This window comes from Pteropus medius, unplaced genomic scaffold (assembly GCF_902729225.1).
Source record: "Pteropus medius unplaced genomic scaffold, Ma_sr-lr_union100, whole genome shotgun sequence".
NCBI classification, from domain to species: domain Eukaryota; kingdom Metazoa; phylum Chordata; class Mammalia; order Chiroptera; family Pteropodidae; genus Pteropus; species Pteropus medius.
In genome coordinates this window covers 5,960,272-5,978,970 of record NW_024346667.1, presented here as the reverse complement: position 1 = coordinate 5,978,970, position 18,699 = coordinate 5,960,272, and the positions used below count along the sequence as shown (strand labels likewise).

The following is an 18,699-nucleotide window of genomic DNA, read 5'->3' as shown; positions in this document are numbered from 1 at the left end:
GCTTAGGCTAGTAGGACATAAGTAAAATCATGTGATCCTTTAAGAATATATTTAATAGTCTGGGTTTTATGTCATGTGAGATTGGGGTCTGTTGGAGAGTTTTGTGTAGGGGATAACTTTGGTTGATGTGTGGAGTTAGAGGTGTGTGTCATGGACAGAAGTAGGGAGACCAGCTGGGAGGCTCTTGGAATAATCCGGGTGACATGATGCTGGCTTAGACCAGGGTGATAGTAGTGCAAGTGGTGAGAACTGATTTGATCCTGGGTGTATTTTGAGGGTAGATCTGATAGGATCTGCTGATAGTTTGGATGTGGGTATGAGAGAAAAAGAAGAGTCAAAGGTAACTCCTAAGATTTTTGGCTAAGATTTTGGTAATAGAGATGCCATTAACTGAAAGAAGTAAAAACTATAAGTGATTTTTTTTGTTTTGTTTTTGTCTGTGAGGGGTGGAGATTTACTATGGAATCAATCAATTTTGTACATATTAAGTTCGAGATGTCTATTTGATATGCAAGTGGAAATGACGGGTATGTGGTTAGATATATTGGAGTTAAAGAGGGAGGCCCAGGTGAGACACATACATTTGGTAGTCGTCAATGTATTTTTAAGAATCAGTAAGATCATCCAAGAAATGAATGTATGAGAATAAGTCCTCTGAACCCTGGGACACTTCAGAATTTGGAGGTTGGGGAGATGACGAGGAATCAGTTGAAAGCGTAGCAAGGAGAGAATATCAAACGCTGTTTCATAAGTCATATAAGATGAGAATTGACCTCATTATTTATTCAGGATCCACTATTCCAATCAAGTCATTGGCTAGGCAAAATTAATGAGTTTCTCAAGAAAAACCTTTCTCAACACTTGTTGGTTATGAGAGACCATATCTGTTAAGTTTTGACTTGGCAAATTGGGAAGCTCAAAATGTTAGTTCTGAGTTTTCAAATTGTAGCTGTAAATTATATATGGTGGGGTAGAGTATTAAGAAAGGATTTTAAAGACATATTTGTCTTTTAGTACATCAATAACTTGTTATTGTGGAAAACTGGTAGGATCCATTCATAAACTCTGATTATGAAAATTGAGCAATCTCATATCTAAGCCGGAAAAAAGGGACTTTTAATTGGAAATTTATGTTTCTTGGCTTTCTCTCTTTTTCTTAACTATTAAGACAGAATGTTGAATATTATATTTATTACAGTAAAGTTCCAGTTGTAAGCTAATATACAGTTAGGTTGACAAATATCAGTGTTCCGTGTAATCTAGATAGCAGGAAATTTCGTTTACCTCACCTTAGTTGAGGTCAGAGAAGCCCTGTTTTCCAAGCTAGCCTTGAAATCAAAGGGAAATTAACACTGCAAGTGAATGATTTGTTTATACTGACCATGAGCCAGGCTTATCGTGATTCTATTAGACATTGGTCAGTTTTTTTACTATTAAACATGGCTTTTTAGTCATCTTAATTCTGTTCTTTAAAATGGTTTTCCTGATAGAGCAGTAGATTAGAAATTTGAAAATTGTATTTTAATATCTACCTGCTGCTTAGTTCTAGAATAATGAAAGTATTTTTTATTTGACATGCACTGTACCTCTTAATAGCAAATCTTACTGAGTTTGCTACTGATTATACATCATTACAGAATGCCGTGTGACAGCATAAGGAAATACTACATAGAGAGAAAATTAATTTAAGATGTGATTAAAAGGACACAATTATGCTGAACTGTGATGTGAGATTTTTTGCAAAAATTTTCTCTCTTATTCAAATTTTGCTAAGGATTTGAAACGTTCATTGCCAGCTGGACTTGGTCTCTCAGAAACCCAAATTACATCTCATGGTTTTGACAGTACCAAAGAGGGGGTTATTGAAGCAGGAACACTTCAAGGTAAGAGCCCATATATTTTTAAAGATGGCTGGGGTGGAGGATGGGAGAAGTTCATCAAATGCTAACTTTATTAAGAAAGCATAAGAGTTGAGCTCTTTAATTTTGTGATAAAACATCAATTATAAACATATTCCTTTTTCTCTTCCATTTAAATAATTTAGGAATTATTTTAGTAGTAGTCTTTAGATAAATGAATGTGCATAATTTCACTGATTGTTATTAGGGAATTGATTTTAAAATAGTGAAATAAAAACTCAAAAATTAAGAATACAGATTTAAATTATTTTAGCTTATAACCACAAACTTTATAGCTATAAGTCAATATTAATTTGTACAGCACTTATTTCTTATTTCAAAGCAATTAGGAAAACAGAACTTTTATTTTTTATACTATACATACTGTATAGGAATAAGACCAGCGTTATATTCGTAATTTGCTAAGAGGACTCATAGGACTCAGTCAGTAATCATACTCATGGCTATGAATATTTCAGCAAAAGTATGCCAAGCGTGGTTAGCAAAAGGCAAGAATGCCTGAGGCAAAGTCTGGGGGAAACTAGGCCCAGCGCAGTCACACAGAACATGCTTAATTCCACTGCTGTGACAACATGACAAGAACTATGACAACACGTGTGAAGTATTGCTAACCAGGGAAGCTATTAGAGACTCAGTGCCCAGGGTTTTTATTGGAGATCGTTCACATAGGCCCCCTCTAGCTAGCATGTACCAGGATTGCAGACTCCCGGAAGGAAAGCAAGTGTTTAGCGTGGACCACATGGTTTATATAAACAGTTTAGGCATAGTGAGCCAGTCTTAACATTCTGGGAATGGAGGAAATCTTCCCCAAATTTAAGTTCCCAGACACCAATCAATAGTCAGTCTTGTAAGCTGGTCTTTTTTAAGAATAAGCAGTTGGACCTGCTGTGTTAACTCTTTTCTGCACTTTTCTATTCCATATATGTGTCTATTTTTAATATGAAGAACAAAGTTCCCTCCTTTTTTAATGTTCTTTTTAAGTGTTTTTTCATTTTCACATGAGTCGAAGAAAATAAAATCATATAAACATTTGGATGTAAAAAATGGGTTGTTTTCTTGACAGAGCTCTAGTTAAAGTAGTAGTTATAGATTATGTTCAATGAAGTATGTTAATTTTAATACGATGTTGTAATTTTACAAAATGAAGAAAAGTTATTTCCATGCCCTTGCAATCCTCAGCTGTCTTGTAGATAATAGTATTCTATATTTGAGTGCCTAAAATTATGAGAGTTTAAGATAGAAGGCTTACTTTGTATAATGTGACACCATTTTTGGACGAATAACTAATTCCCAAATTTAAATATCAATATAGAATTAAAAATACTTTTATTAAGACATTTTAAGTATTTTCAGTGAAATTATTTAGCTGACATTTGGTTTAATCTTTTTCCCCTTAATTGGAATAGCATTATACAGTAATTAAAAGCAGCTAGCCATTTGTTAACTGCTATGCACGAGTATGAAAATGCCAGTCATTTTCACTTGCTCGTAGATCATCCTAATCCTTCAATTGTAATAACAATTATGTTTCACGGTAATGGCAATAATTTATGTGTCTTCGAATTTGCTTTATAAAATATTTTTTAACACAGGCTGCATTAATTAATATATCAAAAAGATAATCATTCTGCCATACTCATATTAGTTAAGCATTTATTGGAAAGTTGTAGTTTTAAATATAGATAAATTGGAATGAACATGAGAAAGAGCAACATGATTGAAATTGAGGAAGTAGGTCTTAGGAAAAAATGTTAATGTTATTGAGACTGCATTAGCTCTCTGGAAAAATGACTGAATGATGATGACTCTATTACTTGAACAGTTATTGCAAGAAGACTATTAGCCATTTACTTTTCCATCTCTAGAGCAAATTTAGAGGAAATTTTACTTTCAGCCTAATAACAAATATTGAAATCTGCTTAACAGATATGTTGCAGAATTAATAATCATGGAAATCATGAATAAATCAAAGCTCATATACGAATGACATGTACTTGGTACCCAAGTTTTGTTTTAATGGGGTTTTAATCATTGCATGCATATATTCATATTTCTAGATTTCTGTGGTTGAGATGAAACAGAGCTAATACATCAAATTCACTCAATTAGCAAGATCCTAGACTTTTAAGAATGATTTTTATTGGGTATTAGTGACTGATTTTAGTAACTAATTTACTCTAAATTAGTAATTGAAAGGACTGAAGATTCAGAGAAGTGATAATTACCCTTGAAAGTGAAGCAAAAACCTGAAGCACCCAGTTACTCAGTACCATGTCTTTTGCTATTTTAGTTTGGAAAGTTCTATATCATTTGTTACATATATTATGCACATTTCATGTTGCGTCATAAGATTATGTCTTATGCAAGATTAATAAACAGTAATAACCAAAACAACAGGGCCTTGTTCCTGGGGTCATTAAGAAATGGAACTACAGCAGTTATTTACTTAACACTTCCTTGTGTAATAGAAACCCTGTGCCTTGGATAGTAGAGACACAGTCTTTTTTAAAATGGTGATTGAACTGGATAATCTATTAAAGTGCCTACCAACTCAACAAGTAACTTAGGGATTGGTGTTTTCTGTATTGAACTTATTGAACTTAACAATGAAGATATTATAGTGTGGATTTAGAACATCTGAGTCTCTAATAAGCTGTTTTAACCTCTCTGAGCCTTATTTTTCCTATAGTTTAATGTCAGACTAGTTGATTTCCCTTATCCCTTCCAGTTTCAAATTTTATGGTTCAACAGATTTAAAGAAAAAGGTATCCCTCACTTTGAGAGGTGGCACCAACATATTTAAGTCTATTGCATGTTTGGATTTTAAATGTTAGATCCAGTCCAAATTAAGGTTTTTAAATTATTAAGGTTCAGAGCCTTATTAAGCCCCTTATCATTAAGGGACAGAGCCTGAGATTTTATTTTCTAATGAACTCCCAGGTGACATAAGTGATGTAGGTCCCTTGCATCCATACTGTGAATAGAAATGATCTACACTATGTGACATTTCATTTATGATTTAAAAGTTTTGACTATAATTCCTGTGAGGGCTACGATACATTCTCATCTCTGTGAATTTTAATTATAAATTTGATATGGTATTACATGCCTTTGAATTTCTACTTGAAGAGCTTTTCTTCATATGTAAGAGAAGCAAATTATAAAATATTACTTATACTTTAAATTAATCAACTGTGGGATTTTAATCACATTCTAGTAATTGATTTGAAATAGCAGAGTCCAGGTAAAGTCCTGTTTAGATGTGATCTTGCCAAGTTTCTTTTTATAGTTATGTGTTTTGTTTGGTTTTAATAGTTTGATGAAAAATTTATACAAAAACTCAACTGGTGGCATTCATTTTTTATTCCATTCCTGCAAGAAATGGAAATATATTAATTTCAGTTTTTAAACCTAGTTTTTGAATATTTAAATGTCAGTAAACCTATATTCAAAATGTACAATATGTAAAAGAGGAAAAGGATTTTCACAGTTAAAAATGTCTGCCCTTTTCAGGTTCCCCAGCGCCACCAGTGCCATCTATTATGTCTCCCAGCAGGGTCGCAGCTAGTCAGCTGGCTCCACAAGGAAGTGATTTAATTGTTCCTGCAGGTATTCACTGCACTGATTGGATAAAACCTTTCTTGCTGCTGCTACAGCTAAACTAATTCACTCAATTTCATAATCACTTGCTTTATATTCTTAGGTGTGTGTTATTCTGGCTCTTTTGGTGGCTGCTTTTTTTTTTTTAACAATAAGGGAAATAATCCTTGTAGCCATAGCTATCTTTCTGGCTTTTCAAAGTTATTATATATATCAAACCTGAAATTTAATTCACTTTAAGATTAAATAACATTATAAAATTTGATTCATTTAAAATCATCCTTTCTTTGTTCTGGAAAATGTAGATTCACTTATTTGATCCTAAACTCTCAGCTTTGCAGCTCTGCTGTTTTCAGTTAAACAGGAAGGAGCCTTCAACAATTGGATTGTTCATTGTTTGGAATGAGTCACATGGAAAAGGTTGTGTCTTCCTATTTTCAACCTCGTTTTACAAATAGTTTGCACGTTGTAAAAAAATACCTTGTAATTTACCAATTATGCCCAATAAAAATATTTGAGAAAAATCTATTTCTTCGCATTGAATTTGCTCTGCACTTTAATATTGCTGGACTGTGAAAACAGGAAAAAATTGAACTCCATGTTTTTATAAGAAATATTAACATTTCGTATTTTGTTTCTAGGATAATTTTGTAAATTCTTAAATGTGTTTGATTTTTATACCATTTTTGATCTTAGATTATTTTAAGGCATGGTAAAGCCTGGTCTGGCTATAGGAATGAGAAAAGAATTTTTGCTGACTCAACTCTTTTAAACCTTTTGTTACAACTTTTTCTCTTCTCCTTTATTGTTCTTTTAAAATTATTATAAAGTTTCTATCCCAAGTCATTAGTATTATAAGTGTTTAATATTCTATGAAAAAAATATTTGACTGTTAACAACTATATAGTTGTAGAATTGCTTTTATGTCAGAGCTTTATACTGCCTTTATAAATTATGGCTTTTTTTTGGTGGAGGGCCTCTTAAAAAGAGGGAGTACAATGTCAGTGTAGGTCTCATTTTAACCCAGCCTTTCGTAGTGGTGGTAAGATATTTTTAATGACTATTTCAAATTTGAATTGTATTTTTAAATTCTCCAAAATTATAGTAATATTCTATCGTTGCTCTGTTCTATGTAGTACAGTGAAAGGAGATCACTGTAAGGAGCATGAGTGCTTTCAGATTTTTAGGGACACAGTTTTTTTAGTGTCTTTAAGATTATAAGATTAATTGTAGAAATTTTGTTTTTCTTGAAATAAACAGCACTTATTTAGAAAAGAAAGCCTAATGCAACATTTATTTTTAAAGAATAAGACAAACCGCACACCATTTGTGTTTAATAGAAATATTTTTTAAGTGTTAGGAAATTATCTATGATTCCAGGAAGTTGTAGTCCTTCACTTTGGGAACCTTTTTATCTTTTAAATGCACGAGTAGTTAATTTGAACAGCTTCAGTGCTTTGTTTTCTTTCTCTACTTGTCTTTATCTGGTTTGTGTTTTTATCTTTTGTTATGATCATGCAGGTGGCCAGAAAACACAGACAAAAAGTGGACCAGTTATTCTAGCAGATGAAATTAAAAATCCTGCAATGGAAAAGTTAGAACTCGTTAGAAAATGGAGTCTAAACACCTATAAGGTTTGTAATTTTTTAATCTTTCCACTCTAACTGGCACTAAGCATTTTTATTTGTATATTATTCACATTATTATTTTGCAATTGTATGAACATAGAGGAGAGCATAATGCCATCTAAACATAAAAATACATTTAGAAAATGAAGTATTTTGTTTTATTATTGATCTTTGCATGAATGTAGTTTAAAAAGTCAGTAGCAAAAGAGTAAAAAAGCTACTAAAATGCTTCATAATTGATAGATAACACATAATTGAAAAAGAAATGTATTGCCTTGGAATATTTTTAGCAGTAGAACTGCTGTAGATATGTGTGTCACCACCTCCCTCTTTTTGGTACTTTACAGCAACTGTATATCAAAAATATATTAGTTTTTCAAATTTGGAATTCTTTGATCTTATTGTAATAACTAAACACTAACTGTACAGACAGTATCACATTACCAGTCAAGTGGATTTCAAAAGTTTGTCAATGTTTTTAGTTGAATGATTTCAGAGTATGTAATTGGTGGTCATTTTTCTTACTTGGTCATTCTTCATTGGTGGTGATTCTTCATAAAGCAAATAAGCAAATTATTTAATCTCTACTTTATTTGATGTATTACAGATAGCTCAAGCCCCCAATCCACTCAGTATCTTTAAATCTTAACGAGGACAAGACAGTAGAATTCGTAGAGTAGTTAAGTAGATGGAAGCCCTAGCAGCTCAGGTTAGAGCCATAAAGCTCTCTGTATTTGTGAATTGGTTGTAGGTCTTTGTATCTTCTCAAGAGTAATGCAGAAGTGAATTTATTCTTTCAGTTATACTTTTAAAATATCTGAGATCTTCTACAGAAGTATGTTTTCTTAAGATGGTAAAAGTGCCTGCAACATGCTCCATGAATCTTTCCAAAAACTACTTAGCTCATGCCAATGTAGAACTGAGAAATGCCAATGGTAGTTGTAGAAAATTGATGCCTTAAACTGTCCTCATTCAAGACATTCTATTCACTCTTTGCCCCTTTTGTTCTCAAAGATGTAATTCTCTCATTTCATATATTGTTTTTTTCTTTATATTCTCTCATATCACAACAGTTCAGATATTCAGATTTCAACTCATCTTCTCACTGATTTGACATATCGTTAGTCATTAAATGAACTCTGCCTCCTTAATGTTCTTTGACTTTATCCTTTTTCCTTCATTCTAACCTTCACAGCCGTACTTCATGTGTTTATTATTCTCTCATATTACTATAATGGCTTCTCAACAGATTCTCTTAGACGACATATTGTACTCTGCCTAATGTGATTCATTCTTGCTTAAAATCCTTCAGCCAATCCCCATTGTCTTTAGAGTGTCATGAATCTGACCCCATCTACCTTTCCGACTTTATCTCCTGCTGCTCTGCTTTTCCACCCATGGATCCAGTGATCCATACCAGCTTATCCAGACTTCCTAAACAAACTGTGCCTTCTCACACCTGTTTTCTTCATGAGTCTGCCTTTGTCTACTGCTTAGAATTCCCCACTGTGCTCTATTTCAGTTGTTTATCTTTCATACCAGACTAAGCTTCATTCATTCATTTATTAAATTTATTTATTCATTCATTCCTTTGTTCACTTATTTGTGAAATTTGCCTCTTAACTAGTAACATTCTATGTCCACACATTTTGAACCCAAAGAATCACAGGTCTTATTTTTGAACCAAATCCTGGTAATTATAAATTACAAAGTTTAAGATTTTGTTCATTTGATCCTTCCTCTCTTATGTCATTCAGTTTGTGTTTTCTATATTTCTTATCTTTTTTCTTTATGTGTATGTTATCTGTTCCTTTTATTATCTGTTCCTCCTACCTCTACAATAATCTCAGTTGAATCATTGCTGATTCTATAGTTATCTTTCATATTAACATACCACATTCAGCCTTTCTTAAAATTTGTGTTAATAAAAATGACCAGTCTTTAAAATGTTGTAGACATGGCATAATACTGTGTGAAGGAGTTATCATTTTCCTCAGAATGATCACTTTATTTTTAACTGAAAATTTTTTATCAGAATATAACTGGATATTTCACTCTAGGTCAGAAGAGAAAAAGAAAGTTCTAATTATATGATTTTATGGAGTTTATAGCCCAGTATGTCTGTGCTGACATAGGCCTCTCAACTAAGAGAGCCTCAGAGTATAATGACCTTATTGGCTCTATATGACTCTGTTCTTGTGGCCTCTACCTTTTCAGTCCAAATTTTGAGCTAATGTAAGGCATTTATTGTTATTAGGATAATCTTTCAAGTATTGATTCTGATTTCGTTGATTTTGGACTGTACTACTTATCCATTTTACTCTTGAGTAACAGTTCTGGCTGTGACTTTAATTTTCTCTCTTGGACTCAGTTCCTTTATGATTTCTACCTCTTATTTCTTCTTTCTGTTTCTGTTCTCTAGCAAACGCTTCAAGGCTTTTCCTCAAAGAGAATATTTAGCACATCCTTTAATTGGTTGTTATTTTGGCTCCAAGACCAGTCTGGTGATTAAAACCAAATATATAATAGGGGCGATTTTAAGTTTAGTCCTTGAACCCATCTTTTTAAATATTATTTCATTCAATCCACCTGATTTTTCACAAATTTTAATCCAAAATTTGTTTATTTTCTTACTTATTCTCATCTACAGGAACAACTACAAATACTGGGTTTTTCTCTTTGGTTTGTTTTTATACAAACCAAACCTAGTATGGAATAGAATACTTTTCAAGATCCATCTTACTTTTTTCAAGAATAATCTTGATTTTATTCGGAGATGTTTGGCATCTTTCCCAAATACTAAATGTTTTTTTGAAATGTTTAAGAATTTACAATCAGTATTGACACCTTTATCAAATTAATTTGTTGTCTTTAAGCCGTTATTTTTTAAATTTTTATTCCAGTTTTTCTTATCATATTGCCTTATTCATTTACTGGTTGACCTATTTCTCCTGTTCAGTTTCTGATATTTACTTTCATTCTCTCTTTTTCCTTATCCTTCACCCTTAATCTATCAGTTGTTGCCATGAAATTATTCTTTTTCTTGTATTTAAATGTTTTTATTCATTTTTGGCATTACAGAAAAAGCTCTTGGTGCTATTTAAATACTCAGAGTACACAGTGACTATCTTGTAAATTCATGAACTGTATGATTGATGTTGATTCATGGTATTTTTTGCACTATCACTTTATTTTATCAGCCCTCCCCCAATAGGAGATCTCCATAGAGCAGTAATTTGCTTTTGCTTCTTCCTACCCCTTAAACTTTGCTCCATTTATCCCATTGTCTTCAGAGTGAATTCTTAATTTATAAGTATAGAAAACCAAATAAGGCCACCAGCTCATTGTGAATTTTCAGGGACTTTGAAGGAAGAGAACTGAGATTCTTAATTCTTTCCTGTTTTAAACTTGATTTATAATAATTTTAGTATACACTAGAAAGCAATTTAAATAAAAATCTCCTCTTCAGTGATCGTATGAGAAACTTGCTCTGGGATCCTGATGAGTGGGGAAATGACTAACCGCCTTATGTTTTCTCACTACAGTTTTCTTTACAAAGCTCCACATAGGCCATCTCTGGTACTCTCAGTTCCAGCTTACTTAGATTTCCCTTAAGAGTGTATCGTTCTGTGTGTTGGAATACAAACTCTGTAAGTTCAGTTTCAGAACAGTTTCAAGTGTCCAGATTTATCTGAATATGCCTCAAAATCACTATTACCTTGCTCTTCCCACTGCCTTAGCTTCCTGGAAACAAAACATTTGCTCATTAATTAAACCTTTGACCCTACCGTCTGCTTGTAACTATTACTTCTGTGGAAAAATGGCCCCTCAGACAACAGTAGACATTTCTTTCATTTAGCGCAGTCTACCAGGCTCCTTCAGTGAATTCTGACTGCTTGACTTTCAGCAGTCTGGGTTGCTATGGAAGGTACCACATACTTTGTCTCGCGATTAGAGTAAATGTCTCTGGTAATGCTGCATAAGGAAAATCCTGGTGCAGATGAAAGGGGGAAATGAGTGGTATTTCTCTTTTATCTTGTTACCATTCTCTTTTATCTTGTTACCAACGAGATATTACTTCTCGTTGATGTTTTTCTCATTAAAATCGCAAAGTCTGCACTTAAACTTTTCTCTTGATGTTATTTTCATTTCTCCAGAATATTTGTATGTTTTCCATAGAAGTAGTTTTATCTCCTTTGTACGAGTTTGGCCTCTTACCTATTCTTTCATTTTCAAATTATATACATAATTTCTCTACTTTTTATAAAAAGAACTCTTTTATAAAAAATGTTTATTCATAAAGATCCTTAATTGATGAGAAGAGAATATGTCATAAAGAATTAATTTTAAGTAGAAAATGAGTGGCATATAGTATGCTAATATTAAAAAGATAGATATAACAAAAAAGAAGAAAGGATAAAAATAGACTTATTCGTGTTCACAAGGAAAAATCTCAAGATATTTATTCATAGAAAAGAAATGTTTACATATTATGTATAACATAGCTTGTTCTTATGTTTACTTTAAAAATATTATGTATGTGGCTATATAGGTTTAAAGGAGAGTCTAGACTGCCCATCAAACTGTTAGTAGTTTTCTGCTATTTAACGAGATTAAAGAAAGGAAGAGGAAATTCATCTTTTATTTCACTAATTGTTTTAATTTTTGCAACAAATATTAATTTTAACCGAACTTTGAAAGATATGATAAAAGAGCAAATATGCAAATGTCAAAGATTGCCATATTTACTGCTTTTTAAGAATATTTTTGTTAACTTTAAATGATGAGTATATTAATGCCCTGTGTGGTTACTCTTAAAATGTATTATCGAATAGTGAAATTACTTATAATTTTTTATTTCTGGCAAAGAAATACTAGAAAACTTATTTCTGTGTGCTCTGAAATTAATTATTTTGGGGGCAGAGTAGAATAACAATTTAGTACTATTCTATCTGAGCAAAAGTAAAAGAAGAATTCAGGAATCTCTAATCTCTGCCTGTTTCTCTTCCTTCCCTCTCTTTCTCTTTCTCCATCTCTTCCCCTTTTTACTCCCTCTTCTCCCCTTCCCCACCCACTCTACTTTCCTCTTTTCTTCTTCCCTTTATTCCTCCTACTCACACACGTACACACAGATATTTAAGGGAAAGATAGAGGGGAAAACAGCATTTGAAACCAGTAGGAGAATTTAATTTTGGTATTTGTATTATTCCAATATTAACAGTCTAATATTGTTCTTAAATCAATGGCAAGTATTTCAGTTGTTTTCAGGTGCACTACCCAGGTGCACTAATCTTGAAATATGATTATGCGAGAGAGCTCATCTGGTAGTATGTAAATTAGCTAGATAAGTCTTAAAACTTCCTCTGATTAGTAATAGTTATTAGGTATGTCTGATAAATTTACTTTCTGAGTCCTGATGAACTTCTAAGGGGACTAACAATTTTCAGTTTGTGTGAAACCCAATGGCTAGCTTGTGTGAAGCCTAGAAATGGTGTATGCCAGCCATATGCTCTCGCAGTTGTACTTTGGATTATTAGTTTTTTCTTTTGTTCTTTTTTTTCTTCCTAAACGAAGTGCATCTTTCCACTTTCAGTGCACTCGACAAATTATCTCTGAGAAGCTAGGCCGTGGATCAAGAACTGTGGACCTTGAACTTGAAGCACAGATTGATATATTAAGAGATAACAAGAAAAAATATGAAAATATTTTAAGACTGGCTCAAACATTGTCAACCCAGCTTTTCCAGATGGTGCATACCCAAAGGCAACTGGGAGATGCATTTGCTGACCTGAGTTTGAAGTCACTAGAACTCCATGTAAGATTATTTTAAATAACTATTGGGAGGCGGGAGGGAGGAAATGGCAATAGGGGTATTCTAGAAGGTAATTTGTTACATTTCTGATTTGTTCAACTCTTAATAAAATTGGAATCTTGAGGCGTTCTTTTCAGATATCTCATATAATTTTTAAGAAGGCCCAACTGACTTCTGTCAACATAGTGAAACGGTTGTATTGAGGTTTCAGAGGAAGGGAACTTGGAAAGGAAAAAGAGTACTTAGCCTGTCTGAACCCAGAAAGAATCATAGCTCTGTGTATTGCTGGGCGTGGATAAAATGTAAATCTGGCACCTGTTGAAAATCTTTTACCTAGTCTTCAACTGTCTTGAACAAATAGTAGTTTGCTTGACTGGATTTGTGATATACTTTACTGAAATCATTAAAATAAATTATTAATTTTAAAATGGAATTATTTTTCTGAATGTATTTCTGTAAGTATTTAACAAAGCGTTTCCTACAATTTCTTATGCTATCTGAAGTGACTCCTTTTATGTCTTTTTTTCCCTCACCTGGAGCCAAATGATGTAGAAATCTCTTGCCTTCAGACTTCTAACTTGAAGATTTAGATAATTAAAGTATTAAATCATTTGATAATGTCTAGAAACTTAGAAAATTTGGTTAGAGATGGTGATATATATCATAATAGTAAAAACTATTGAGATTCAATTCTGAGTCATTAGACAAAAAAATAATTAATATTTGGGAAGTGGAATAATCATAACAGCTCCAGTTATTGAATGTCCACAATTCCAATGTAATGGACTAGGTGCTTTATAGCCAATAACACTGCGAGAAATGTTATCTATATTTTATTCATGAGGAAACTGAAGCCAAGAGAGGTTAGGTAATTTTTATAAGATCACAAAACAAATAAAAGGTAGAACTGGAATTTATATGTAGACCTGTCTATGTTTCTCCATGAGCTCTTGTTGTCTCTTTAAGTGAAATCTTTGGAAGATCTGTAACCCAGACATAAAACCCACAGTATAGAAAGAGGTAGCCAGCGTATAGAGTCTGGAGAGGTGTTGCAGCTGTTTTCAATGATGCTACACTCAATAAACCCTGTTAATTATAATAGTTAACACAGATTGGGGGCTTAGTCTATGCCAGGTACACTTCTAAGTGGTTTAAATTAGCACATCTAATGCTCAAGCTGATCTAGTAAGTATTTTTACTATCTTTTGAGTTTCTTATTGGAGCATTTCTAACTCTTTGTAAGGACTGATATTTCATGACTTTTATTCTTTCTTAGAGGTTTTCCAATGAGAAAACTTACTTATATTTTTTGTAGAATAAAATTTTTATCTTGCAACTACCATATGGGTCCATTAGAAATCAAGACACAATATGGGATCTTAATAATCTTATTTTCCTATATCTGGAAACATTTTGCTGTTTCATTATATTATAGATTATTTCATCATTACTCACCAGTTATATTCAACCATGTTAAAAATGACAATAAGAATAAAGAATGCATTACCTGGACGAATGATACAATAGTAAGATAAATATTTTTTGTTTGTGTTGCCACAAAGAAATCTGGAGAAACCATTTCTGTGTGTGTTTTTTTTTTTAATGTTTGTGCAGCACCATTGAGAATTTAGAATTTTCCATTTTCTGCACATAATAGCAAAGAGAAAAGAATACCAGAGGAAGACATTATCCACAATTATTAGACAAATCGAAAGATGACTGCAAAGAGATGGTAGTATTGACTCTTAATGATGATGGCAAAATTGATAATATAAGTGAAATATTAATCTATCAGTCTTCTGATGATGATATCCTGAATGGATTTTCTTAAATTCAAGTCAGTGAGTAACAATGTATTATTAAGGACAAAAAGGAAATCAGGGTTCTCTAGAGAAACAGATTGAACAGGAGATATAGATATATAGAGATATATTTTGAGAAACTGGTTCATGCAACTGTGGAGGCTCGGTACATCCAATAATTGTTAATCTTATCCCAAAACACCTTCACACTTAAACATTCATACTAATGTTTAATTAAGTATCTGGGCACCATGGCCTAGCCAACTAGACATATAAAATTAACCTTCGCAGGTGTTTTCACCTAGTTAGTCATTCAACAGAAATGACTTCATCATGCAACATTTTTGGACAAGAATCTGGATCATCCTATTTTGCTAAAAAGATATATATTTATGATGTTTATGCACCAAAATGTATTTGATAAGACTCGTTAGTGAACAGATGCTGAAGGCAAGTATATATTCAAAAGTGATTTGAAGGAAATAGATAATTCACTGGACTGAACATTCTAATTGATGTTTATAAATGTAAAAATAATGGTAAACTATAACCTGTTGAAGATGTATTCAAAATCTGAAATCACTATTAACAAGATGGAAGTTTTTGTATCATTCAGTTTTTCAGAGAAGTAGAACCAAAGTAGAACACACACACACACAGAGATGATAGATAGATAGATATTAAGGAATTCCCCACATGATTTTGAAATCCATGGGGTAGGTCAGCAGGCTAGAAACTCAAACAGGACTTCTATGTTATAGTCTTAAGGCAGAATTCCTTCTTCTAGGAAAACTAAAGGCCTTCAACTGTTTGGATAAGGCTCATCCGCATAATGGAAGATAATTTCCTTAAAGTCATCTTAAATCACATCTACAGTGTTTATCATTGTAAATGTTAATCACATCAACAAAATATGTACCTTCGTAGCAACATCTAGACAAGTGTTTAACCAAACAACTGGTTAACACATAAAATTAACCATCATAGTCTAACCTTTGTCAATTTAGCACTTATACACTTCTCCTTAAACTATATTTAATCTTCAAATAAAGAATGACAAAGTCTTACTTCCAGCTAACATGATACAGCTATCCTGCATGTTAACAAAGATATATTAACCCTTTCCCCAGAAGAAGATGCACAGTCCTTGGATGACATTCACTTTTTTCTTTGATATACTGTAACTTAAATACTATAATGTAAAGTTAATATATCTTATAAAAAGAGAAGAGAGGAAAGAAAACAGGTGTTTGCTTTACACACACACACACACACACACACACACACACACACACACACGCCTAACTGTAGCTTCATAGCAACATCTAGACTGGTGTGATAATAAAATGAAGAAGAAATAACGATTGTAGTCCTCATTCCTACAAATAGTTCTATGGTCATAGGAGCTTCCACTATCCTTTCCATATTGCGTTTGCCCCCAACTAGCACCTCAGCCTGTCTTGGTTCTTTGCCTTGTAGGGTGACCCAGACCTTCATTCCTGAAGGGTCCAGGCCATTGGTAGTCCTGTCTGAAATGGGGTGTTGTAGTTTTCCATTGACATTAATCACAGGGCATGATAGTACTAAGAGATGCCCTAAGGGATTGCCTATCCCAGGCATATTCTTCCTTACCTCCATTGCAGAGTAGCAGTCCAGTTTCCCCTGGGTAATCAGAATCCATCATGCCAGCCAGCAACAGTCTTTGCCTGTTGATTCTTATGAGGAAAAGTTTATGGAGTGCAGTGGTGAAATGTTGGCATCCACTGCCTCCCACTTTATGCCGTATTAACAGATTCGTGGAAAATACCACAGGGCATGACGAATAGTGGAACTGAATAAATTGTGGTGGTTGTGATGGCTGTTGGAATTGTGGCATTTGAGAGTTGGGGAAGAATTTAAAGATTAGTCCAGTTCCTTCGTTTCTTCTAGAAAGGCAACCAAAATCCACCGGTAAAAAAAAATGTCCTGAAAGGGATAGGAAATGATCTTTTAATGAATGCCTGTCGTCTGTCAGAATCTTTATACAAGTTATCTTATTACACTTTGCTGTCAAGCCTGTATGGGAATGATCCTCATTTTTTTAGTAAGGAAATTGAAGCACAAAGAATTTGAGTTATGCACGAAAGATACAAATCCAATCAGTGGCAGAATCAAGATGTGAACTCCCAAACTGTTTTAATTCCCAAACTAGGCCCTTAACCATTTTATTACATGCCTCCTGACTCCTAGTTCTCTTATACCATGACACCTCATTAATTGAATTTTCTCCTTTTAGAGGGTAACATCTACATCAAGATGAGGAAAGTTTACACAATCTATATATTATTGTCAATTATCAATTAATACTTGTGATTCTAGTTTTTTACTGCTCTGTATTATTGTTTAAAATAGCCCATTTGTTATTAATCAGGTAATAATTTCTATTAGTAAAACTTGATGTTTTAGATCCAGTCAGATGCTTCTGTTATTTGCTCCTGATGTATAAATTTAATGGGAAGTGATGGTCATTTACATCTGGTAAATGTAAATGACGGAGCTATAAAAGAGTAAAAAATTCAGATGTTTTGAAACTTTGTTCTCTCTCTCTATAAAAGCAAGCAAATTTTTAGATCAAGAAATTGGCCTTCCTTCTTCAGTAATAGATTAGAGCTATTCTTGATGTATATACCTTTGATTATTTTGTTTAGTTTATTTGTAATTGCTAAGGCAATTTACAGTAAGATATAAAATGCCCCTGTCCAACTGAGAATACTAACATATCAACTAAACGAAGTTTAGGAGTCATGGTTTATGTTATTTTTGGTGCCAAAGAAAGCATATTTAATTATTTATGTATTTATTTGTAACTCATATACATATGTATATTCAGTTCTATCTAGTCCTAATTGTTTTACATTTTTTACTACTATTATGTCTCTTGTACCTTACTATAAAAAAGCTTTTTTATTCTAGCTAATTAAGTTTTCAAATTATACATTACAATCTTAAGTTTTATACACATATTCTTCACAGAATTGTAGATGAGATTTACATTCTTTGAACAGAACAGTGTCAATTTATTCTTCCTGTCTGCTTTGAATTTAGGCCTGTTTTTCTCATCTGTAAATATAGGATTCGAAATTCTGCTATATAGTTTTTCAGTCTGCTGCTATTTCATCTTACTAAACTCTACTTTTGTTGTTTGTTTTTAGTAAATGAGCTGCTTTCTAGGTTGTATAGATCTCCCAGTGGCTAAATTAGGGCTTATGGCATTTTTAAAATTAATAATGTGGAATTGTGGCTATTGAGAACTTTCAGAAATGAACATCATTATGGGGATATGATGTAATGATATAGCCTTTGTTATGCAGTGAATGGACGTTTCTTAACTTTTTATGAACTATGATTTTTATATCCAGTCCAACTTTCATATTTTTCTTCCTCTTGTTGATTTTTTTTTACCTTTTACTTCTTAACAAATACCAAAGGTAATAAGTATATTTGTAATGTTATGTGAACTTTTTCTAAAAGTTGGAAAAAATGTTTTCTTCCATGTTATTCTGTGTCCAGTAACAGTTGTTTAGTCATCAGTAGGTAACTTAGCTTATATAAAAACTTGGTGCCAAAAATCTTCAGCTGTTTTGCCTTTTATTTTAATTTTGATTGATATTCTTTTTATGTAATCTTATTATTTGCCAGTATTTGCAAATCAAGGTTTGTAAATTTTGAAGACTGAGTCCAAAATAAAGAATTATTAAAAAAAAAAAATTACTGGACCTCTCTTAAATGGAAAATGTTTTTAGCATGATAAAGATGATTTTATTTTCATGCTATTTATTGACAATATTTTATCAGTAGAAATTTAATTATAACTATAATGGTAGCATTAAATTTGCATCTTGTAAGATTCTAGTTGATTTAATATTACATTTTTTTCAACTGAAATTTAAAACTTTTAT

At 32.5% G+C, this 18,699-nt stretch overlaps 1 protein-coding gene across 9 annotated transcripts in view; it reads left to right on the top strand.

The window, feature by feature from the left end:
* ARFIP1 (ARF interacting protein 1) overlaps positions 1-18,699 on the top strand; it is an 81,737-nt gene that overhangs the window by 34,529 nt on the left and 28,509 nt on the right. For 5 of the 9 annotated variants that reach the window (XM_039875944.1, XM_039875941.1, XM_039875942.1 and 2 more), the window contains 4 exons: positions 1,775-1,883; positions 5,433-5,528; positions 7,041-7,153; positions 12,741-12,962. In XM_039875944.1, the coding sequence (XP_039731878.1) occupies positions 1,775-1,883; positions 5,433-5,528; positions 7,041-7,153; positions 12,741-12,962 (540 nt within the window). The remainder of the gene's footprint in view (positions 1-1,774; positions 1,884-5,432; positions 5,529-7,040; positions 7,154-12,740; positions 12,963-18,699) is intronic. The other 4 variants (XM_039875946.1, XM_039875945.1, XM_039875948.1 and 1 more) reach the window with 2 other exon arrangements.